Here is a 26,173-nt window from a genome sequence, read left to right on the forward strand (position 1 = left end):
CTGCGCCCCTTTTGCGCCTTCACTTTTGCAGGGCGGGGTGGGCACCACCAACCGCGCAGCGCCCGACAGCACTGCACAGCGTGAGGCTTTTTTTTTTTTTTTTTTCCTGCTTTCCCTTTTAATTTTTTTTTTTCCCCTTAGCTTTCCCTCCCCTCCCGTTTGACGTGAGCGGTTTTGGTGCAATGCGAATTATCTTCAGTCATTCAGTCAGGAGGGGCAGCGCCAGGCAGCACAGCAGCGGCGGGGTTGCCTCCTCCTCCTCCTCGTCCTCCTCCTCCTTCTCTTCCTCCTCTTCCTCCTCCTCCCATTGCCATAACAACCGCGCACAGCCGCTGCCGCCGGGGCCGCACCGCACCGCGCCCGTAGGGCTCTGAAAGTCCCACGGGGGCGAGTGGGGGGAAACAGAATCCGTGCGGGCAGAACGTGAAGGGGAGAGAATCGATGATCCTATAAAAAGAAAAAGAAGAAAAAAAAAAAAAAAAGAAGAAGAAAAAAAAAAAGATAAAGGAAGGGGAGGAAAAGGGAGGGGGAAGAAGGAGAATTAAAAAAAAAAAAAAAGAAAAAAAGAAAAAAGATAAAAAGAAAGGAAGGGAAAAAAAAATAAAGAGGGGAAAAAATCCTTTTTTTTGCCCGGGGTGGATCTGTCGGTGAGGACCAAAGTGACCCCGAAGAGAGCTGCGCTCGAGGGTGCGGAAGGAGGGGGGGACGGGGACTAGAGCTGGGAACACGGAGGAGGGGACAGGGAGGGGGGAGCCGAGAAAGTTGGGACGAAATTGCCCAGGAAAAGTAGCACTCGCTGAGCGCGCCCGAGCGCGGAGGAAATAAAAGCGGCGGAGGGCAGGAAGTGTGAGGAGGAGGAGGAGGAAGAAAAAAAGAAAAAAAAAAAGAAACAGCAGCAGCAGCTGCCGCCGCGGCAGAAGAGAAAGCAAAAGCCGCACGGCGGCGCGGGGCCGGCCGGCATCCGCGGGGCTGCGCGGCGCTGCGTGGAGCGGCCATGGCCCGGGAGAACGGAGACGGCGGCGGCTCCTGGAAGAAGCAGGCGGAGGACATCAAGAAGATCTTCGAGTTCAAGGAGACGCTGGGGACGTAAGTAAAGGGGATGCGCGGGGAGAATTGGGGCTGCGCGGGATTTGCGCGGGGTGCGCAGCGGGATAGGCGCGGGTGAGAGCTGCGAGCATCTCAGCACGGGAAGGGAGTCGGGGCGGGATGGAAAAGTGGGGAGAAAGAACCGTGCATTAGGCAACGGATTGGAAGGACGGCAGCGGGGCAGGCAAAAAAAATGAATACAAGGCAAAGAAACAAAAGAAAGAAAAGGGGAAAAAGAGAAAAAAGGAAAAAGAGAAGGGGGGAAAAAAAAGGAAGAAAGAAAAAGGGAAAAAGAAGAAGGAGAAAAAAAAAGAAGAGAAAAACCCATGGTTTGAAATATTGATAGAATGAGGAGGTGTAAATAAACGCGCTCTGACTCGCACGCTGCGCCCCAGCGCCGATGGCCGCCTCTATTCGCGGGCGGATGGGCAGAAATAGTCGGAGCGGATTGGATGCGTTTCGCTGCGACGCTGAACTGCTGTTAGGGTTTATTTCTGTTATTTATAGTGGCGGGGCAGAAAGATTAGAAAAAAACGCTCGAGTTGTGTTTTTTTTTTTCTCCGAAGGCTCAGAATAAACATGCGCAGATGGTGGATGGGAGCAGGGTGCAGGATGATGCTTTTTTGGCTGAGTGGAGTTTTATTTTTGTTACGTTTTCGCTCGCCGAGTGTTGTATTGGCCATTAAAGTTCTGTTGTGTGGGGAATGCTGTTTGTCTCTGTGCCCCTCTGACTTTCATGGCAACTTTGAGTGACTCCAAACTATGCCCTGTACTCTGCGTGCCACTTCCAAAGCACAGCTGAAGTTTCAGCTGAAATAGTTCAGTTTCTTTCTGCTTCCAAGGGAGGGCTCTCTACAAACAGTATTTCTGGTTCCTGGGCTCACTGCTTACCTCCAACGATCTGCAGGTGAGAACCAGGCTGCTCGCTTGGGATGGAGGTGGGTCTCCCAGCTGCACTGCGATGACCATACAGTGGAGCACTAGGAAAAATGCTGCTTTGGCCAATGGCACGAATGTCTGTCCAGAGCTTTGAAGGTGTAGAGTGCAGTGCAAGGGCTGAGAGTCGTGGGATGTTTTTGTCACCTTCATTGAGTTTTGCTGTCAGACTTTTGTGCTGTGAGAGATGTGTCCCTGTGTGTCACCTTTGGCACGTGGTTCCCTTGTTGGGCAAAAGGGCTTGGAGGAGGAAGGTCTTAGTGCTGGGAAATTCATTCATTTGCCTAGAGAAGCTGTGGGTGCCCCATCCCTGGAAGTGCTGAAGGCCAGGCTGGATGGGCCCTGCGCAGCCGGAGCTGGTGGGGGCACCCAGCTCATAGTAGGGGTTGGAGCTAGAGGGGCTTCGAGGTCTCTTCCAATCCAAGCTGTTCTATGATTCTGTGACAGGACGGTTTTCTACACTTTTCATTATACAACTCCACATTGTTTTCCCTCTTGAGGTGTAAAAAAGCCATCAATCAGGGCTAACTTGTGCCACTAAAGAGGTCTAGAAGCAGTTCATGCTGTGGACTTGGTCCAAAACCGACTGAAAGTATAGGAGCTGAGGGAGGTACAGGTGATTCCAGTTCATAGTTGTGTCTTTTGGGATGGCTGTTGCAAATGTGATACAGTAACCACAGCCATTGAGCGCCTCCATTAAACACCATCTCAGCATCGCAGCTGGGTCAGCAGAGCCCTCATGGCAGGACTTCTTTAATTTGATGTTCTTCAATTTGAGCAAGCAGTCTAGAAAGTTTCAGAGAATCCAAATAACTGGTCCTGTATAAAGAAAACAGAGCTGTTCTTTTCTGTGTCGTGGGCATGTTAATTCTGAGTGTTGTGCACTTTGCAGCCCACACATCAGTCGCCTTCTGGCTGTGCTTCCCAAGATGCAGAGAGCAGCTGAGGGTCTGAAAGTGGGTGGTGGTTCTGAGCTCCTCTGAGCAGCATGTGTGGTTCTCTCCTGCTCTGCTGCCACTTACAAGGCTGGAAAACTTGTTAAAAAATTAGGCCATTCCTTTGCAAATCATTAAAGGACTTCAGTCCCCACCGAAGCCAATGAAGCTGTGCTCACTGACTCCAGCACTGAATACACAGAAACTCAAATGATAGAACAAATATGTTATTGATAGGGAAAAAAAAAAAAAAAAAAAGAAAAAAACAAAAGTAGGAATTAAGCTAAAGTCTAAATACCTTTAGAGCATCTGGATCCAAAGGCTTTCCTCTAGCATTACTTAGCAGCAGGGATAAAATCTGCTTTGCTCCCTTTTGCGCAGTGATGCTGAACTGTGTGGGACATGCTGCGGTCAATCCATCATTTAATAGGTTTTACTGTAGCACGGATGGGGCTTGGGGCAAGGAGCTGGAGGCTCAGTGAGGGGCAGCAGATTGGTGTCAGTGCTGTGTTGGGCATCACTCTGCCTCCTCCCATCTCAGTATGCAGGATCACAAGCAGCACCTGGAGCAGCAAAGCAGCCCTTTTTTCTGGAAACTCTGCATCAGTTGGAACTCAGTCAGATGAAATCAGTGACAGTAAAAAGAGAACCCAAACCTCCCAAACCCGGGGGGGGGGGGGGGGGGGGGGGAGGAGGGGAAGTGAAAGAGAAACTTCAAAAATGTTTTATGTTAAGAGCATTGATTTGTGAGTGTTTAGTCTGTGTGTGTACTCTGATAACGGTTTGCTCTCTGAATGGAACCTTTCCTTTGTATAAAAGGTTTTCCCCAGATCTTCAGCATGAGGAGAGATAAGACTGCTGTAATTATTAGAAAAATCTTAACTTGCTTAATCATGAAATCATTTGTGCTTCAAGGAACCTCTAATGAATACCCAGCTCTCTTCCACAGTGGCATTATGGCAGGCATCAATTATTTACATGGCCCCGTAAATCTTGTCCATCCATACTGACACTGAAAGAGGCATCCTGAATTGAACATCACCTCCAGCTTTAGGAGAGTGGCCTTTTGCAGCCAAAGAATCATTTCCTTCAGTAGCTGAGGTCTGGGCTGCTTGCATTGCTCAGTGCTGGTGGCAGTAGGGATTTCCTGAAGATGTTATCAGCGACGCATTGGCTCAGGTGGGACCCAATCCCAGGGCTGTGCAGCCTCCCATAAGCACAGCTTTTGTTTTATTTTCCCTTGGGAACTGGGAAGAGACTTTTGCTGGTTGTATGGGAACTACTGAGTCACGGCCTGAACCTCTGATTGATCACCTGAGGTGAGCCATGAGTCAGCCAGAGGAGCACAGGTGAAGGCAATTCACCTGTGGTGCTGGAAGGGGTGGAGCCAGGCTCCAGCCCTCCTAGACCTATTTAAGAGCTGGCTACCAGTGGGGGAGGATCTCTTCTGGAGATCACTTCTATTTGTGTTTTGTGGTGAGCCCAGCCGAAGGGTAAGCCTTCCATTTTATTCTCTTTTGTTATCATTGTCTACTTTGCCTAACTCTCTCGATTATATTGCAATTATAACATCTTGGTATCCATTGATTATACACTGGTACACTTCAGCTTCTGTGGTGGAAGTGGGAATGAAGATGGAGGAAAAGGATTTGTAACCTCAAAGGGACTGGGGGACAGAGGGACATGGCTAGTGGGTATGGTGGGGATAGATTGATAGTTGGACTGGATGATCTCAGTGGTCTTGTTCAACCTTGATGATTCTATTAAGATAGACATTAGAGAAAAGAGCGAGGAGAGGGCAAGACAAGCAGAGATGGAAGAAAAAAGAGGAACAAAGCAGAAAATTAAAGGGAGTGTGGTTGGGAAGGTTGAGAAACTGTAGATGTGCCAATCTATGATTGCCAGTGAACTACTTCGGTAATATTACGCATGAAAATATAACAGAAGAAACATGTGGATGATATGCTGATAAAATGTGGTTCCATTCTGCAGTTTGTACAGAAAATTCCTCTTAGCCTCCAAAATTCTGTTTTGTATTTGAATTTTGTGGCTGTGGAAGCTGTGATCCTGATTCTATATGCGCAGGTTCAGCATGGGACACTTCTGGGCAATGGAAACTGAGGTTACAGAACCAGAGAAGGTGGCCAGGAAGAAAAATGCAAAGATAAAATCATAGCAGTGGGTCAGATGCTCAGTGATTACAAATGAGAGTCTCTCTCCAGTCAAGACAAGTAGATTTGAGGAAAGAAGGGATCTGATCAGCTGCTTCTCATCTTGAATTTCAACAAATTCACCTGCTGTAGCTCAGCTCAATTCCCAGGCCTTCCTGGAGAGGGGGATTTCTGCCCTGGCCCTCAGGAGATGCCAAGTTTCACAAAACCAGGAATCTGATAATATGATGGGTGGTCATTGAAATACTGTTTTCTCTCTGTGTTGAACTGATATTGTAAGGCATTTCAAAGGTAAGATGTTGACATTTTGAGAAGTGTTACTGTTATCCATCAGCTGATTGTTTGGTCCATCTAACTGGATTGACCTCACATTTCTAATACATGTTACCACGGCTTAGTGACATCGGAGTTACGATCAAGTTAACCTTAGCAGCTGTGGAAATGCTGGTGTTGTCCATAAATATGCTACAGTGAAGTCCTTATAGCTCAGTAATGACAACACAGGGAGCTGCATGGATATAGTCATAAGGTAGTAATAGCTGGGTGGGAAGACAAGCACGCTGTGATGATGTCTTCAGCACTTTTCTAAAATGCAGTTCAGAGAAAACTGTGGTGGTTCTGTTTTCTTTCTTTCAGAGGCTCTGCTGTAATCTCTACTGTTCGGGTCCCAGTGTCTCGGGTCTGTTAGGTATTCTTACATCATTTGATGAACTCCTGCTGCTCTTCATGACTCTTGCATGCACCCATAGGTTTGTTTCTGATGTGAAGCACAGTTCAGTCCTACTGTCACGTCTGTTTCCTGTCATTCACACACACGCTGTCACAAACAATTGTGCTCAGTTGTCTTTAATTTTGTGCTCTCATATCCTTCACCATGTTTTCCCCACATAGTCCCACACTGACATGTAGGCTTCCATGAGCAGGTTTGTCTCATGGTCCCATCTGCTCCGCATGCTCAGACCTTCATGGGGAGCAAGGCCATTGGAGGTGACGTGTATCCTTTGTCCCTGACTTGGGCCAGGCATTCAGCTCTGCAGTCCTGGTGGTAGAGGTTCTCCATAGTGTTGGAATTGCTGTGTAGAAGATGCTGAGAATACCATTTAGGCCCAAGGTCTGGTTGTCTCTATTCAAAGATGCTAGTGCTTTATCTAGAAGTTGACAACCCTTCCCACAGCAGGGGGTTTTAACTGATCAGTGAGGTCCAACACAAGCTGTGTTACTGTTCTATGATTCTAGGATCTTCCCATCTTATTAGCTACGTGTCAAAAACACCAGTTATCATAATGAACATCAATGTGTTCAATACAACAAATCATCACTGGTTAGCTCATTAACCTAAGTCATCATGCAAGTTACCCAATTGTTTTTCTTTTCTGAGATTCTTGGGATTTAAATATCCTGCTATTTGTGCTATCTCTGGCTCTGTACCCCCTGTGAAGATGGAAGAGTGTTTGCCTGATTTCCATGTCTGTGCTGACATTATGAGCAATTTCTGCCTCTTTTTTTATGACACCCTGCTGTGCCAGCAGTGACTGTATCAGACTGTTTCATCATTTTCTCAGTTCAGTATTTTCCTAGTTTTTAACTACATTAAGGAAACATTTCAAGGCAAAAAATATCTTAAAGGGGAGAAAATACAGAGTTCAAGAGGGGCTGAGGGAACTGGGATTGTTCATGTGGAGAAGAGGGGGAGGCTTGGGGGAGACCTTATTGCTCTCTACAACTGCCTGAAGGAGGTTGTGGTGTGGTGGGGGTCAGCTTCTGCTTGCAGGTAGCAGCGATAGGATGAGAAGCAATGGCCTCAAATCGCACCAGGGGAGAGTCAGGTTGGATATTAAGAGCAATTTCTTCTTAGAAGAAGTGGTGAGACATTGGAACAGGCTGCCCGGGGAGGTGGTGGTGTCAGTGTCCCTGAAGGTGTTCAAAAAAAGGGTGGATATGGCACTGAGGGACGTGGTGGGTGGGCATGGTGGGGATGGGTTGGACTGGATGATTGTAGTGATCTTTTCCAATCTTAATGATTCTGTGATTAATGAAGCTATGAAGGCACGCAGCTCTTGTTTCCTCCAGGATGAGTTGCTAGGAGAAATCCTTTTATCATCTGAGAGCTCTCAGCCTCTTGCCCAAGGGTACAGAGGAGGATGTTTCATGGTCCCTTCCGACCTTCAAATCCGTAAATCAGGGAATCTTACCTACAAATGCTCATGGAGTTTGTGGTAATGAATGCTAAGAAATGGGTCATATCCCCAGGAGGAGCGACAGCTGGGATCCAGGTCTGGATGTTGAACTGAATGCTGCGGGACAGCTAGGATATTCTGGTTTGTAGAGAAAGCAAAAAAAATACTCAGATGGCTTCTGTAGGCTGGCATATTTGTTTTAATCTAAGGAATCCTCCCTGCTCTCATGTGATATAGTTTTACTATCCAGTGCTCCCAGAGGCATAAAAATTAGTAGTCCCACTATTTTCAATGTGAATTGTAGTATCTTATGCTGTAGATTGTTGGTCCCTCTTTAAACATTACAGAAAATAGCAGGTTTGAACATTCAGCTGGAATTGAAATGGGAGAAAAGGAAAGCAAGATGGCCAACTGATTTAAAGGCAGATGGAGAGGGCTGCGGAAAAGTCCGCAGCTGTCAGTGAGAAGGGACTTCTGACAGCTCTGCCAGGGTGCTTTGTGGATGCATTTTGGGTAGTGGATGCTTACTGGGGCAGCAGGGTAGCATAAGGGTCCATTTCCAAGATTCTGAAATACTTGATAGCTTTCAGGAAGACAAGTTCTTTTGGGGCACCCGGTTTGCTGTGTTGTTTGGTTAGGATTGGAATAGAGTGTCAGATCTTTTTTGTTTTTTTTGTTGGCTTTTGCACAGTGCTCAGCAGCATGCTCTTCACCTAGCCCATGTCTAATATGTAGGTTGCTCTGAAAATGATGCCTCTATTTATTTCCATGGAGACTACAACAGATACAAAGAGCATGGCAGCACTCTTTGATAAAGCAAATTCTCAGCTGCAAAGTGCTATTTTCTTTTTTTTCAACACAGCCACCACTATTAACTCATTTGCATGGATAAACTGATTTGAGATCCTTGTCATTTTGTGGTGTCACAGCTGCCTTTGGCCATCTGGAATATGACTTCTCATCCAAGTCACTGTTATCACTGCTGAAAACTACCACCTACCACCTCACTGTGCTCATATCCACTCCATAAATGTTCAGCAAACATCAGTGAATGTCAGTGGGTCCCATTTTTTCTGCACAGAGCAATTCAGTGACACACCTTCTCTTTATCCTCACTTCCATGTCAAACGCCATTTTGTCAGAATGCCTCCTCTGCTGCCATCTGTCACATGGCAACAAAATGTAATGGAATATATTTGTGAAGGTTCAACCTCTACTGCCATATCACCAACATCCAGCTCTGATGTCGCTGGCCAACATAATGAAATAGGAGGCATTACTTTCAGAGCAGCCTTTGATACTTACTGATGCTGGTATCTTTTGCTGGCTGCAGAGCAAGGTGATGTCCTAAACGTGCAACAAACAAAACCCAGATGGACTGGAGCTCTGTCAGGGCGCATGGGCTGAACCCAGACCTATGGGATCCCATAGTAATCCTTTATCCAGAGTTTATTCTTCCCAATACAGTCACAACACAGTGGGAGTGAGAGCCTTCTTCACCATCTGGAGGAGCCTGTCTGCTTCCTTCACCCTCCGTCTGCTTTAAGACAGGAGATGAAATATCTCCTTACCCATTTTTCCTTCCTTTTTGCTTCTTTCCTTCACTTCTTCTGTGTCTGACCTCAATTATTTCTGTTGCCCCTTGCACGTGTTTCTGTGTACTATGTGCAGAATATTGGTTGGGATTGTTTAATCCTTTCAAGCATCGAAGGATGCAATTAATATTGAATAAAGTTGTATTGTTTTGGTTTGCCTGACAATAGCAAGCATCTATAATAGGTTCTGAATTTATTGCCAGTAATGGCATTCACTTAAGTGGTGAGTCACTGTTTATATTCATGATAACTTAATAGGACCTAATTTTATAGTCATTTCAGATAGCATGAAAACAAGCTGGGACTAAAAAGGTGCTGTTAGTAAACAGGTAATGAGTGAAAGGGGGGAGGAAAAGTTCCTTGGGGCAGCAGACTGTCATTTTGGTTGGAATTCAAAAGCACCTTGCATTTCAGTGGTGTTCTGTAAATAATAATTTAGAACAATAACAATAATTTGCAATCATATGTGTGTGATTGGGCTGTTCTGGAATGGCAAATAGCTCAGCAGTCAGAATATTTCTCTTTCATAGCAATCATGCTGTTCCCTGAAACCTTTCTATCACATCTCAGCACTGATGTGCTGTTGTGTTATCTGACTTGGCGGTTCCTATTATTTTCCTGTGTGTGTGTTGTGTCAATCATTTTTTAAAAAGAAAACCATAAATAACAGATTGTTAATAAACTTCTTGTGTCCGTTCACTGATGTTTTCATGTTGAAAGCTGTGTGTGGAGTTTTGTGCCAGAATTACTCACCAAACAGATTGCATGAGTTTAAATTAAAATAATGCTTTTTGGCAGATTTTTCTTGGCTGGATTAAAAAGCTGTTTTATTAATATATATATATTTAACACTGACTTTGCTAAGAGAAAGCTGCTGGGATGCTCTCTTCTGCTGTGTGCAGAGCAGCTGAGCACAGGGCTGGAGATCCTCTCACAGGTCACCGGTTTGGCTTCCCTTTTCCTGGGCAATATCATATGCTGTATTCAAAAATACCAACAGCTGTGGACTAATGGACTACAGCAGCACAGGGATGGTTCCTAAATTACCTTTTTCAAGGTGCAAAAGAGGAAGAAGCGAGAGGAAGCAGCTCAGCTGTATTGAAGGTTTATTTTCATTTTTGTTTGTGTTGTCATGCAGTCCCAATTTGAGCTTGACTCAGCAGTTTCAGTCTCATTCTGGTTTCCAGGAAGGACAATAGGAAGATCCATTTAATGATGAAAATGAAGGTGGGAATTTACCATAAACATCAGGAGAGTGAGGCACAGCACCTCTCCTCCACACCCTTTGTGTTTGCACCTCTTCTGCTTGCCATGGATTATGCACATAGTGCTCTCCCTGATTTAGACTGAGTATCTGAAGATAGGTTTTTCAAGCCTCAGTGCCAGAAGTTTGGGAGTTACCTTGAATGCTCAGATGTCAGAACACAAGCCCTAGAAACCTCACCCATACACAATGGGAGTGGAGCAAGGGCAGGAGGTACGGAAAATATGGGGTCTGAAGATGTCCTTAGCTTCTGTTTTTCTTTTGGGGAGAGCTGGTGTGGCAGTTTGGACATCACATGTAAGGGTTACCTTCCCCTGTTATCAGCAGGGACTTGTGAAGGTTTGCAGATTTTCCTTGGAGCTTCCAACCAAGGAAGTTCTCCCACCCTTGGAGACACTTGAGGTCAGGCTGGATGAGGCTCTGAGCAGCTGATGGAGCTGTAGGTGTCTCTGTTCATTGCAGGGAACTGGGCCAGATGGCCTTTAAGGGTCCCTTCCAACTCAAACTATTCTGTGATTCTAAGGCTTTCTCAGTCACAGCGGGTGTCCTGCTTAGGATGACCATCTAGTACCTTTCAGTGCTAGGAAGCTGTTCTTTGGTATTGGTGTTTTAGTTGAGGAGCATGTTTGAAACTTGACAGAACATGGTTTTGAGGAATGTGGCCTTCTGGTTCCTATCTGGCTCTATGGTGGTTCACATACATGGCTGTTTCTCGGGGTAGTACAACATAAATAAGTGAAGCCACTTGTTTGATTTGGAAGGTTTGCAAAGACTGAAAAGCCAGGGTATATTTTAGGTTTAGATACTAACAAGAAAAATATGAAGGTTCGAAAATATATATACATGTATTTTACTGCTATGACTTCTACTGGCCTCAAAAGAGATCAGACTCAGTTGTGCTAGAAATACTACGAGCAAGAACAAAAGAGAGCTCATACCCAGAAGAGCTTAAAATCTAAATAAATAAGACAAAATGTTAACATGACTTTGCTTCAGATGAGGCGCTGTGTCACTTGTAAGACGTGGAGCTGAACGTGAGCCTTAACCCCAGCCTTATGCAATGGATTATCTTCTTTCAGCTTCTATCAGCAGAGCTTCTTCACAAAGTATTTATTTGTTTGTGAATCACCCAGGGGCGTAATGAGTTTTCACTAGCAAAGGTTTGTAGCAGACGTTGAAAGTGCACAGCACTGTGTCTGTGCTGTTGGTAGCAGCACGAGCACTTTATTGCAGTGTTGTTTCACAGATGTGTGGAAGAACTGAAGTTTTCTCAGAATTTTAAAGAGCTGCAGAAGACCTGTCTGTTTGGGAGCAATATGGGATCACTCCAGTGTGCGTGCTGGTCCTTGGCAGTGGCATTTCCCAAGGGCTGCCTGGGTATGTTGGTGATGGTTGGACTAGATGATCCTTGTGGTCTTTTCTAACCTTAATTGTTCTATGATTCTATTATTTTTTCCATCTTTTTTTTGCTACTTGCATACATTACAGCCCAACAGAGAGTCGGGCACTAAACCCAGATTCATTTCTATGGTCCTGCTATTTCCTTTGTGATGGGGAAGGGCTCAAAAGAAGGAAACTTTTGTATGAAAAACTGAAGAGTGCCTGAAACAAAGTCAAAGACTACATCTTTTACTTGAGGACATTTTGTAGCTGGGGCCTGAGATATCTGAAAGACTATTTAAAGCTCTGGAATCATCATGAGCCTCACACCTCTGCCTTAAAGGGATTTCCTGCTGTAGTTCAAGAGACTTAATGTATTTGAGTGGAAAATCTGACACCATTGATCTTTTCCATGGGCTGATGATCACTGCAAAACCACTACTTTGTCCTCTCATTTCAAGCCACTGTGTTCTGATACACCTTTTTAGCATAATCACATAGCAATCTGAATATTGTAGAGCAAACAAGCTCCCCTTCCCAAACGCCAACTGCTCTTGAATTTAAAAAAGAACAATAAAACGGGACACAAAAGCATCTCCGAGAAGGGTGCTACACATGTACAACTTCCTACAGGGAGAAAATAGGGAAGCAAATAGCATGCAACACGTCAGTTGAGTTGTTTGACAAGCCATGGAATGGTGCTTAGGTAAAAACATATATGGGGTAAAATAATAGTCCAGCTCCTGTTGGCTGAATTACACAGGTACTGGGGCAAAGGAGGAATAAATCATAGAATCATTAAGGTGGAAAGGCCACTAAGATTGTCCAGTCCAGCCATCAACCCATCCCTGCCATACATACTAAACCACATCCCTCAGTGCCACGTCTGCCCTCTTGAACACCCCCAGTGTGCTCCCCATGCCCTCCCTGGGCAGCCTGTGTCAATGCCTCACTACTCTTCCTGAGAGCAAATTTTTCCAAATATCAGAGCAATGGAGCTACAGACTTAACTTATGTTTTTTCTGAAGCAGGATGCTGTATATTTAGGAGAGGGGAATGTAGAATGAGTTGGAAAAAAGAGCTGAAATGAGCTGAGGAAAAAAAACAAGCCAACAGGTTCTTCAAAGCCTGCATGTTCAGGGTATGCTGGTTGTTAGGAATTGGACTTGATAATCCCTTCCAACTTGGGATATTCTGTGATTCTATGATTCTGCTACAAGAAGACTGGTCCTCTGAGTACATTAAGTTATATCTGAAGTATTTTAACTTCCTAATTTTCCTGGCAAAAGCCATATAAGTGTAATTTATATTGTAGAGATAAATCCTACATTCTTAAGAGGAAGACCTTGAAAAAGCTATCATAGCTTTATATGCAAGGCTATAGAGTGTTATTTTTGTGTGATGAATCTTGTATTTTATTTGAAAGAAAATCAATTGATGCCAGGCTTCCTGAGTGACAGCTGAGACAGTTTGTACCCAGAAAGCAAACTGGTGCCCTTATGGCACTGCTGAAGGAGAATATCAAGAATATGAGAGCATAATAACTCTGCACGTGAATGGAGCTGCACTGGGGGAAAGTCAGAAGGGAGACGTTTAGGGGAAAGCATAGCAGTGAGAGTTCAGCTGTGGATAAATGCCAAGAAAGAGATTTCTAAAATAAGGTAGTTTTAAGCCTAATTGACATCCATAGACAACTAGCTAAATGTGCTTCTTCATGAGATACCCACTGCAAAAATTAATAACTGCAGGTTCTTCATAGAGGATAGCTCGTACTATGTGATTGACACTGTCACTGTCAATTAAGGATCACTGAAATTGCCAGCAGCTTCAGCTGTTTCATCTCTACAGCGTAGTTATGATGAAGGTGTTGGAGCCTTTTATATACATACACATAGAGTGATATACGTATTAAAATGCTATTTATGTAGTGATGTGCAGTGATATGTAGTGATACACAGTGCTAATTTCTTGCTGCACATCATATTCTTTGGCTTCATTAATAAATGCATAGCAAATGAACTGTGCCATTTGGTGAAAACTGTTTAAGAGCATTATGGAACACGGTTATCCTATTCTGCAGTCTGAATTTTGCTTCCTGTTGGGGTTACATTGAGGTGAAGGCAGGAGAAGACTCATGCCTGCTTATATCTGATGGAGCCCATCTGCAAATTCAGTATGAGAATCTGTAGTGATAAGTTTCTACTTGGATACAAACTGGCTTTAGCTGGTTTCTGAATGCCTTTGTGGAGTGTCTCCATGACAGATGTTTTTGTGATGTTGTGTTGTTTTATATGTATATATATATAATTTTTATTATATATTTTATTATTTTCATTATATATTTTTTATTATATATATATTTATATATATATATAAAACTACATATATATATTCCATCTACTTGTTAGACCTTGGTCACACTGTTGGCTCAGTGTTTCTACTCTTGGTCACTAGCTGGTTGCTTTCAGCAGTGAAGAGAGGATAATGGCTTTTTCCCATGCTGTTCTGTTTAACAGGACTTTGGAAGTGCTTCCACAGCTGCTCAAATACACTGTGCTTGATCTTGTTTGGTTTAGGGATTAGGGAAAGCTCTCAGAGGTGGGAGGTCTTGACTCTGTGATGCCCTATAGCCTTCTGATTGCATTTCTGAGGCTCTTCTAGTAGGTCCTCTCAAATATTGGAAGAAAAATGCTCACTTTGCCCAGACTTATAACAAGAACTGTGTGGAGTCCTAGCACCCATGTAGCACCCATGTTGCATGGGTGTGAGCACAGCCAAGAAAGAAGTGAATGTGATGATCCTTCCCTGGTGCCATTGTCACATCCTACAGGTGTACACACCTGGGACGCACAGCTGGAAGACAGCATGGCTGAGGGCTTATTTAGATAATACATCCTTCACACCACTGTCATTTCTCTGTGTATGTAGCAGCTGGAGCCTGTTAGAGCTTTCTGGGTGCAAACTTGACCACAGCATGTGCATGAACCAACAAAGCTGTACTTGGTGTTAGCAGGTGTGTATCTGTGGTGTCATTCAGCTCTGTGGATGGGTGGCTGGTGCATCACAGAATCACCCGGGTTGGAAGGGACCCCAAGGATCATGTAGTTCCAACCCCCCTGCCTAGCAGGGCCACCAAACATACACATTCAGATCAGGTTGCCCAGGACCCCGTCCAACCTGGCCTTAAACACGTCCAAGGACGGGGCATCCACAACCTCCCTGGGCAGCCCGTTCCAGGGCCTAACCACTCTCCTAGTAAAGAACTTCCCCCTAACATCCAACCTAAATCTTCCCTCCTTCAACTTAAAACCATTTCCCCTAGTCCTGCTGTTGTCAGCCCTTTTGAAGAGTTTACTCCCCTCCTGGGTGTAGGTTCCCTTCAGGTATTGATAGGCTGCAATGATGTCACCCCGCAGCCTTCTCTTCTCCAGGCTGAACAAGCCCAACTCCCTCAGCCTGTCCTCATAGGGGAGGTGCTCCAGCCCCCTGATCATCGTTGACAACGTTTAAGTCATTCTGCACCACTGCCCTCTCTACAGCATGGTTAGGGCTGGCAAAGTCACGTTGATTAGAAACTCACTAATGTCTATAAACAGAGGTGCAGTGAGGCACTGGCACAGCTGCCCAGAGAAGCTGTGGGTGTCCCATCTCTGGAGATACTCAGGCCCAGGTTGGATGAGGCCCTGGGCAGCCTGAGCTGGTGAGGGGCACCCAGCACATGGCAGGGGCTGGGGCTTGGTGGTCTTTAAGATCCCCTCCAACCTAAGCCATTGCATGATTACAATGGCAGGTGCATTAGTTTCTGCAATCAACTCCCTTTTCTCTATTATTTAAGCCGTATCACTGGTGACGCAGCAGTGGCTTTGGAGTTCTGGTACCTCAACTCTAAAGGCAAAATACGGAAGAGATAGTAAAATAGTGATAGTAAAAAGTGATAGCAAAAATGTTATTTAAAAACAAGCTTTGCCTTTGAAAAATGTCTTCCTAGAAGTCTCTGTGCATCGGCTTAGCTCTTCCAATAGATCCCCTTGAAGTCAGGGGGTAGCACACAAAAGCACACCAGGCCTATTTTTCTTCAGATTTGCTCTTAAATCATTTGTAGCAGTGTGAAGTGACTGTAAAATTCTGCCTTTGATGTGTACAGCTTGGAGGTTTTCCTCTGGGAGTCCAGAAGGGCCCATATTACTAGCAGCAAGCTGGAAAGCAGCATTTTATGCTCCTTACATACAGGTTTCAAAAGGCAATATAAAATTACAGGACTGGGGAGAACAGGTTGCAGTTCCAGGCAGGAATAGAAAGGGGCTGTGCCCATCCCATGGGGCATCTCCTTCCAGCCCAGATGTGATACAAATTTATTTACTGAAATGATAGGTGTTAAAAAGACTTCCAAAAAGAAGGCAAAGAGGAAGGGGACAAATACAAAGTACAAGGAGTTTTACTTCCTTTTCATTCTATAGGAGCTATAAATCAGCAAAGAAGGGAGATGCATTTTTCTCCTGTCTTGCGTTGTTAAAAAATCAACCTCTTCTCTGAGATGGCTTGCAAGAGATACTTCACCAGGAACAATATCTAAGAGAACAGTAAACAATTGGTGGATGCCAGGTCAAATGCATGTGTCAGCAGCTGCTGAATTTGACTTAAGAGCTGTAAATGGAATCATAATTTCTTAATGAGATATATGAGAACAAAGAATCACAATGCTTGGAATAATCTGTCACGTCTCCATCAGTGCTGCTGAAGCAATTACGTAGTTTATTCAATGGTTTGACAAGGTAACACGACAAAATCAATTTACAAAGCAGATTAATATAAATATGCAGTAGGGTTTTATTCCCAGGAAAGTCATTCTCAAAGCTTTATGTTTTTTTATCTTATCAATTCCTACCCAGTCATCTGCTTTCAGGAGTGCTGGGATGAAGTCCTGCACGGCCCGCAGTGACGTTCACCAGATCATTTGTCACTTATCCACCTCCAGCCTAATGATACTGTCATCTGGGCCTTGGTAAAAATGAAGGATGCGTTGCTTTGATATACAGTGTGAGTACGCTTTGCACTCAGTGCTAAGGCTGTATTTTTCCTGGGTCCTTAAAGCAGCCTGGCTCTCAGCCCTTATTAACACTTAATGTAAATCTTTCTGAATATTTTATTTGTTTGGCAGCAAAAGCAGCAGACATTTGGTGTGAGTTCCCTAGGAGCTAAAGAAGCGTAGTACACTGAAGTGATATGATAGTCTATTTTAATACCAGGCCTTCATCATGTTGCAGTGAATGGGGACGGGGACTGATCCATCTCTGTTCGTAGCCATGAGTATCTGCAGAAAACCACTACTAAGAACAGATAATAGGGACTGGGACATTAAATGCCATCCTCAGCAGCAGAATGGGGTGGCTGCTGTAATTCCTGGCTGTGTTCCGGTGCTGTAGAAAGGCAATGTGGAGGAAGGCAGGCTGGGAGAGCATTAATAAAATGAAGGATTATGCTTTCTAAACTGTCAGCGCAGCACTTTTGTCAGAATTGAAAAGATTAGGAGGGAGGGAGAAGTGATATAACATTGTTCAGGAAGTGTGTAGGTGTGGTACTGAGGGATGTGGTTTAGTGGGCATGATTAGTGGCACCTGGACGGTTGGACTGGATGATCGTAGAGGTCTTCTCCAACCTTAATGATGCTGTGATTCTATGATCTGGACTTGTTCTCCTCACTGCCAGGGCAAGAGGCAATGGGCACAAACTGGAACTCAGGAGGTTCCCTCTGAACACCAGGAAGCAATTCTGTGCTTTCAGGTGCTGGAGCACTGGTGCAGTTGCCCAGAGAGGCTGTGGAGTTTCCTCCTGGTGCTGCCTGGACATAGTCCTTGGCACCCAGCTCTGGGTGTCCCTGCTTGAGAAGGGGTTGGGCCAGATGGGCCCAAAGGGTCATTGCCAACCTCAATTCACAGAATCACAGAATCACAATTCCTTTGTAACTCCTTGAGTCTGTGTTTTGCTGCTAAATGCAAACTGTGTTCAGTGCAACTGGCTTCTTTCAGATCATCTGAGCCTCCCATCTGCAGGTGTTTTCTGGTCTTAACCCTTACTGAAGTCTCTGCCCTTCAGTGAGCTTGGGCAGCAAAGTGCAGTGAAACTGACACAAAAGATTATTTTTTCCTCATGCAAAACTTTTGCAGCTCTCATCTTGTCCACGAGGAGCTTAAGGATGTAAGTTCTTTTCCCCATACAAATAACTCTGGGAATTCCCTTTGTCCAGATGTGTTTTATAGTGTTTACAAGATGGTATTGATGTATCTGGCTGCATTATACTTCTAACTTTGAATGTCACCGAGTTCTCACCTGAGATGTTGTAATCAGCTTTTAGTGAACTGCAAATGCTTTTCTTTTTATTTCAGGCAAGGTGACAAGGTTCCAGCAGCCTTTAAAATATATCAGAGGATCGTGTTACGATGAAAAGAGTATTTCTTAATTTATCATTACCATATGATTCCCTTTACTACAATTTCTGTGCAAATCACAGTCCTTAAAAAAATCTGTGATACCGAAAATTCGTATGTGCTTATATTTTTGCTATATTTATGCATAACATATGGACTTCCACTATCTAGATACTCAATTTCTGCTCAACATCTTGTATTTTCCAACGACTGCTGAGGAATCTGAATATATGCAGTACTTCCTTCTGTGTTATTCGTGTTACTGCAGCTCCTCAGTCTTTATCTTGTGGTTTGTTGGCTAACCGTCAGATACTTACGGCTTCATTAACAAACAGATGTATAGGTCTACTCTTTGTTTTTGTAATTGCACTTTTGACATATTGTAAATGTCCTTAATTGATTTTGTGCAGGGTAATGCCATCTGCTGGCATCTGTTTCTGCTGTGGCTCTTGCTGAATACTTAAGTGTATTGTGGTCTGTAAGGGACAAATTAGATTTTCAGCACAGTACTATGCCATTTTTTCCCCCTTAAATAAATGAAAGTAGAGTTTAAACATGGTAAGACCAAAAATATCTACGTATTTTAATATTTATACAAATACAATCTATTCCAAAAGGTGTTTTGGGCAAAACTGAGCCCTGTGACCATGTTGATTTCTCTTGATTTATTGTTGGCAAATATACAAACATGTCAGAGCTCTCAAGTAGGGAGAAAAGCAGCCTTTGAGTTCATATTTGGCTGCTCTTGATCATAGAGGGATGTGAAATAAACTGTAGATCTTGAAGCCTTGACAAAAATTTAGTCTAATGAACAATTAAGTCATCTTTATACATCACTTATTATAACAGTAAGGTTGATGGACTTCTGGTCAGCTTTTAATTGAGCTGAGAGTGTTTTGATAAGATGTGAAACTTTTGACAGAAAGAGCAATATTGGGAAGACACAGGATTAAATGTCTTGTGAATGCAAGCAGGAAAATCATGGAATTAATTATTAAGATTGGGAAAGACTTCTAAGATTATCAGTCCAACCATCCATCACCAATACTGACCACTATACCATGTCCCAGTGTACCACATCTATACAACTCTTGAACACCTCCAGTGATCTCACCACCTACTGAAGCCTGTAGCGTTGCCTTGGGGCTGTTGTGACCAAAGAACAGGACTCAGCACTTGATCTTGTTTAACTTTACCTCACTGGCTTTAGCCAATGCGTGCTATCTCCTGAGAGTCTAGACAAAAGTCCTATTTTTTAATGTAGCTAATGGTTGTTTTGAGTTTAGCTCTCCATTCTTGGGCCTTTTGATTAGGTGGCATCTACATTTGTGGTAGATCTTATTACAGCTTCTATCCCTGCGTCTGAACCCTGGAATTTCATTTCTTCATGCATTCTGTCTTGGGTCATGGAAAGTGCAGACAAGCATCAAAAAGCATCTAGGCTGGGATTTATCTGTAGTTAATCAGAGTTAGGCCAACTCTGCTACCAATAAAAATGATGAAGGTTGGCCATTGATGTCAGTGAGACAGTGCTAAACAAATTCGGAGACTCTTGAGAAGCCATTCCCTCTCCCTGCACCACTCACATGTGGCAGTAACGGAGGGAGAGTAAGTGGGGTCATGCAAGGAAGTAAGAGTCCCTCAAATATTATTGAAGATAGAGAGATGGCTGTGCAGTGTTAGATGTGGCTCATCAGTCTGAAATACCTGGTGTCCTGGCAGGGGTGAATTATCCTTGAGATGGAGTTGTCTTTGTGATGCTTCATATGGGAACGATTTAAGAGAAAACTTAAATATGTGATTCTTCCTGGCCATGGATGTGTATTACAGCTCACGAGGGTAAAGAACAGGTTCTTCTTTTACTTTGCCAACCAGTACTTTTTGGCTCAGCATCTTTGGTGGCCCACCGTATAGACCGTATAGACACCGCCATATTGGTACCCACAGTTGGTCCAAGTTCAGGAATTTGCTTTTTAAGGTCATGAGCTTTGTAGATGATGCAGGCTAGTGGTAGAAGCATTTATTGTGTGGAAGGGCACAAGATAATCATAGAGTGATAGAATCGTTAAGGCTGGAAAGGCCACTAAGATTGTCTATTCCAACAAACAGTTATTGTTCAGGTGACTTGGATTCCATTTCTGACTGTGAGACTGGATTTTTTTATGTCCTTGGAAAAGTTGCAGCTTCTCTCTGGCCTGGTTTTTTAGTCTGCTGAGCAGTCACCAACCTACTTTAACTCACTTTGAGATCTAACTGATTAAAGCTTGCTGTGTGAAGCGCTCAAAATGTACTATGCGAGGTGTTGTTTTTGTTATGGTAATACATTATGAATCTTCCCCATTATCCTAAGTTATATTGGAGTGTGTCAGGAGCTTGGCTGCAATGCTGGCATTTTGCAGATGATGCTTTTTGCTGGACATGCAGGAACCTGATCCCTTTCCTAAAAATACCACTGACAACCCCTTTTCAAAAACACTAGAAATGGGACAAAAGAGAAAACCCTACTGAAATGCATTTCATTTTCCAAGACTTTTGTAATTTCTCAATGCGTTGGAATTCTGGCAGGGCACAAAACATTCCAGAAATGTCTCCTAGCTCCCAAATCTTGCCTCTGATGGGTTTTGCAGCAGAGATTTGCTGGCAGATGGGCATCAGAGGGATGATTGGAAGTAGCTGTAAAGTTGTGAGTCAGTTTTCCCCTCCTGTGCAAGCCAGGTTATAAGTGGGAGAAGAAAATGAGGGTGGTTTTCTCATCATGCTGCCAACAGAATGGGTTTTGCAAAGCAATAGATAAAGGCCTGTACTGCCCTGAAGAGTCCTTCAGCGATAAGACAATGTAGTCTTGTATTGAAGATATGTTAGTATCATAACAGATCTGTTAGTTATCTGTTAATTATGTTTTTTCCTGTCTAGCAATTGTTGTGCCTCTTGAAAAATCACTTCAGTAGCTGAAGTAAATGCTGTGAGTAGCCATGGTGACCCTGAGGACATAAGCTTTTTGGAACACCTTCAAAGAGCTTTTAAAGCAATTGGAGTAACGTGTTCATTTCCATGTCTTTGTGGGGAAAAAACTGGCACCTGCAAGATGAAGCAGGAGTATAATTGTGTTTCCAGTCGCAGCAGCATTACTGCTTTAGAAAAGCCTTTTTGTAGGCAGAGTGCCTTCAGTTTTTTCTCTGATTCTAGAAGCAGGTAAAGTTACTGCATAAATTGGAAAGCAGGCTTTCATTTAGGAAGCGTGATTTAGATCTGCTGATGAAGCTTTCTACTGGAAAGCTTTTGGCACTTGTCAGAAAAATCTCCAAGTCTGAGCAGTTTTATTATGCAAAGTTATATAGTTGGAAGGTTAAACACTGTCTTTTTCCACTTTGAAGAGCAGTGCTAGCTGATAGATATCCCGTCAGATTTCCCATAAGCTTGCAGGGAAGCTGAAGAGCTGTAGGTCTCAGCCTTCAACCTGTAGCTGCTGTAAGCAAGGAGCCCTGTGGGAAAAGGATGCTCAGCTGAGCCATGCAAAGGAGAGCAGTCATGCTCAAGAAGATATGTAAGTATTATTAAGCAATGCATTGAACAAGGATTGAGCAAGCAAACCGCTGGTATCTTCCTCAGTTGAAGTTCCAATAATCTTGTCTTTCCATTCATAGAACCAGAGAATCATAGAATCATTTGAGCTGGAAGGGACCTTTAAAAGTCATCTTGTCCAGCTTTCCTGCAATGAGCAGAGACACCTACAGCTAGACTGGGTTGCTCAGAGTGAGATGTATTCAGATTGTGTTGGTACAGCTTCTTACTTTTTACAGAGCAGTTCCACTGCTGCACTAGCAATGACCACTCTTTCACAGAGTGTAGAGATGTTCTAGATGGGAATATTTCCATAGAGATGTGAGGTGACAGTTCACTAAAACATTTGTTAGAACTTCACCCTGCTCAGCACGTGATTAATTTGCTTATGCATACTGCCAGGGATGCTTATCCCCAGGCAAATGCTGAAATCTTATTAGAAAAGTGAAGTCAAAGAAACTTCAGCAGGAGCCAAAATATTAAGCACTTAATTGCTTTTTTGATAGATATGGACTGCTGAAAGGTCCGTAGGAGGACCAAGAGCTCCCTGAGTAGCTGCTCTGTGTTTCTCTACATTTCTTAATAACAGGAGGGACCAGGTTTGTAATCCCACTTTGAGCTCATTGCAGAAGCTGAAAAAGCTTTGTAAAATGGAAGCCTTGAACCAGACCTCACCTTGCAGCCTGAGCCATAGGGATGGTGTTGCAGAAGCAGCTGTGGGGGTTGCAGAGGATATGTCTGCATACACTCAGCACTGAGCCATAACCAGCATGAACCAGAGCTCTTTTAAGTTTGTTTTTTTTTTATACAGCATCACTACAGAAGTATCTTGGCAGAGCGAGAAGGGAAAAAAGCATTTAGCTTAGCATGCTGTTGAAACACTATGAGTACTTTACTTGATGGCATCAAAGTTGCTATAAGGGAACACCAACCTTTATAAAATGTCCTTTATAATGCAGTTGAAAAAACTCATCAAAGTAACAGGTTCTCATGTCATGAAGCAATCCTTTAAAATAAAATCAAATCTGAGAGCTCAGAAAAATAACTTTCTTCCAATACAGAAGAAATGCATTGTATCTTGTCTTTGGAGAGCTTTAGCTTTTCTGAGAAGAGGACTATAGGAGAAAGAATAACCCAAGGCAACAAACTGGGCCTCGAACAAGAAAATTTTCTTGCATGGAATTTGGGTTTTCTCTCAGATGAGTGTGCTTTAAGTGAAATGTGTAAAATGTAGTGGTCTTTAAAATCTCAGAGAAACATGGGAAAGGACATTATTTCTTCACCTTGTGTTCACAGCGTCTGCAGAAATCTGCAGAAACCAAGATAGGAGGAGAGCTAATGGCTTTAAGCTGTGCCAGGGGAGGATCAGGCTGTATATTAGGAAAAAATTCTTAGAAGGAGTGGTGAGGCATTGGCTGCCCAATTAGGTGGTTAAGTTACCATCGCTGGAGGTGTTCCAGGAAAGGGTAGATGTGGCACTAAGGAACATAATATAAAGCAGTCACAGGTGTGGGCTGATGATTCCACTAGATTATCTTATTTGTCTTTCCAATCTTAATGATTCGATAAATCCATGAATTTTTTTGAAACTAATCTGCTGTTAACTAGGAATTACAACAATTATAAAGGCAACAAAGAGGCTGGGTGGAATCCACTGCACTGATAAATACTGGGAGTAGTTGTCTGAATTCAGTGCCATGTGAGATGTCCTAGGGTATCTGAAGCAGTCACGTGGTGACTGAATGTGCTACAGATGGGTAGCCTGCAGGAGCTGAAAGTTGAGAGGGATAGCAGAGAGGGTCTGAAACGGCATTCAGTGGCATATGGGTATGTTATATATCTATAAATACATATCTATATATCAATATATGCTCAGTAGCATTGCTGAATACTGACATTTGGGTCCCATGATGAATGGAAAAGTGGAGTCCTGCATGACTAAGCACCATATGGATCACCTGAAATCAGCCCAAGTTGAATTATAGAATCCTTAACGTTGGAAAAGGGAACTAAGATTTTTCTGGTCCTACCATCAACCCATCCCTACTAAACAATGTCCCTCAGTGCAACCTCTACCTTTTTCTTGAAAACCTTCAGGTAGACCCTCATTTCATCAGTGAGTGGGAGAACTGATGTGTTGGTTTGATGAGGTATGAGCTGAGCAAACACTGTTTATAATATAAAAACTGTTCTAAAATGTCTTTCTTATGACTTCATGGTCTCACAGGTGAGAGCAAAGATTTAATAGTCTTGGTGCGCAGCTGCAGGTGATTAACTCATCTGAAATTAGGCCAAAGATACCTCAAAGTGGGATACCAGAATCAACAGCCAGCTTGAAAATGTAGGTTATATGATTTTTCTGTATTCACCTATGAGAAAACTGTTTGACTGTCAAGTTTCTAAACTTACAGTATATTGCTGGGACTGCTGCTAGCCAAGTTAGTTAATGCCAGTTTGGCTTTGTAGGATTGGGTCCTTTCTATGCACTACACCCACCTGTCTGAGAGCATAACAGGTATGGCAGCTTCTTTCTCAGGGAGATTCAGGTCTTTTATTGTGCACAGTTCTATTGGTATTGTAAATCTTTATGTCTTACCTGAAGGACTGCCATGGTGTGTCAGTCAGTAAAGTGAAATCAGGTAGATAAAAGGACCAAATGAAAAACAATTAAAAATTCATTATGTAAATTATTCTGTTAATACTGACAAAAGTAAAAAAAAAAAAAAAAAAAAAAAAAAAAAAAAAAAAAAAAAAAAAGGTTTTGGTTGGATCCATTTTTATGCTTTTCTCTTTTTCAATTCACTTGCCAGATATCCAATTATCTCTGGAAACTTAATACAATCTTTTTCAGTCCTCTGAGGGTGGTGGTAAGACTATTTTCTCTCCCTGGCTTTGAAACGAAGCAGACATTTCTTTGATGTTGGCCATTTTCAGATAAGCTCTTACAAAGAAAAAGTAAAACCACACACTCTCACTAGCATCACTGTGTCTGTTTTCTTGGAAAATCTCTAGTTTGAGAATTTCATCCATGGTTTGTGCTCATTAGGAAGCCTTTGTGATCTTCTGCTCTACAAAAGCAGCATCCACAATCATTAAACATTAACTCTACCTTCATTTGAAAATAGCTGCTATCATTACCCTCTGGAGTTTTGAATTGTTTTGTGTGTGTGTGTGTTCTGCTTTTAGCATACATGCCTGCTCTTTATCTCAGTTGGTATTTGTACTGAAAGTTGATTTGGATGTTTCATGTCAATGCGTAGAATCTGCTGAAAATTACTTCTTGGTTACTATGTTGAAACCCATGATTTCTTTGTTCTGTGTTCAGTGGTTGGTGGAAGGAGGTGATTCCCCATTGACTTTCATAGAACTACAGAATGTCTGAGGTTGGAATGGATTTCTGAGTCCATTTGATCCAACCCCTGCTCAAATGGAACACCCAGAGGGGCCAAGGATCACGTCCAGATGGTTTTTGGATATCTCGAAGGAGGAGACTCTGAAGCCTCTCTGGGCAGTCTGTTCTGGTGCTTCATCATGTCTTCTGCTCTCCTGTCCAAGTGGGAAACTTGTCTTAGATCCTGGGGAACTTGCACCCCAAAGAGTGAAATCAGATTCTACCCCATTGGATTTACAATGATTACTGTGAACAGTGAACAACACTGGAACAAGGTGGCATCCATGGTATCTTCTGCATGGCAGCCCTTAAAAATACAATTTGAGTAGTTTTCATCATCCATCAGTACCAGTCTCTCTGCATTTTGCATTTCCTTCCCCATGAGCATTTTAAGCTGTCAGATTCAGGGGCCAGCATGTGGTGATTTGTTGTGCGGGCAAAAAAAGTGTGGGGTCATTTCAGCTTCTTTCCTGCAGCTTCTCCTGACCAGGAGGCACACCTCATTTCTAATGATTCTTAAGCGACCATGTCCTGCAAAAGGAGAAGCGGTAAAAGAAATAAATATTTGCTTTACAGCTAAGTAAATGAAGAGTAATGCTGATGGTTCCAACCAACTCCATGCTCTCCTTGAAAGGCCTTACACAGACTCTATGTAACACATCATAGCGCTGCTGTTTCCATCTGGAAGTGTGTATCTGGAATATCATCCTCTGCACCTGGGTTGGAATGGATTTACTACTCTTGTCTGGAGTTGGGATTGTACACGTTGCATGAAATTGTACATTGACTTTTATGAATGCATGTGAGCAGTGTGTATGGAGCTCTGCTGACCAAGACTGCTGAGATTTTGGATGTCCTGAAAGTCTTGCACACGTTGCCAGTTCTCTTTTTGTACTTACACAAAATTTCCAGACAGAAAAGATGTCTGCAGGGAAACTCAGACAATAACCTAAAATTAGAGCTGTGAACAACGGATTTGGGCAGGGTAGGTAGCCCCAAATGGGATTTTTGTTTAGTTTTAGTCTGGGTAAAAATTGTTTTTGAAGTGAAGTATTTAATTGGCACGTTACATCTTTTTTTAAAACATTCTTGAATATTACAAAGTGTTTCTTTTAAAAGTGAGAGGTTTTTTTCCCCCCAAACTGAAACTAATAAGTAATTTGTTCTGATGCTCTCCAAAACATATAGCCTAATGAATGTAATAGTCATTACAATATTTTTTTTACAGCACAACTGTTTTGCACATCAATTT

At 43.1% G+C, this 26,173-nt stretch overlaps 1 protein-coding gene across 2 annotated transcripts in view; it reads left to right on the forward strand.

The window, feature by feature from the left end:
* Window positions 1-729: 729 nt before the first annotated feature.
* Window positions 730-26,173, forward strand: part of CAMK1D (calcium/calmodulin dependent protein kinase ID) — a 250,640-nt gene continuing 225,196 nt past the window's right edge. Inside the window, exon 1 of one of the 2 annotated variants that reach the window (XM_048963146.1) lies at window positions 730-1,086. In XM_048963146.1, coding sequence (XP_048819103.1) covers window positions 995-1,086 — 92 coding nt within the window. In that variant the 5' untranslated portion in view covers window positions 730-994. The remainder of the gene's footprint in view (window positions 1,087-26,173) is intronic. The other variant, XM_048963135.1, reaches the window with a different exon arrangement.

The sequence above is a fragment of the Lagopus muta genome, chromosome 1 (genome assembly GCF_023343835.1).
Source record: "Lagopus muta isolate bLagMut1 chromosome 1, bLagMut1 primary, whole genome shotgun sequence".
Lineage (NCBI taxonomy): Eukaryota > Metazoa > Chordata > Aves > Galliformes > Phasianidae > Lagopus > Lagopus muta.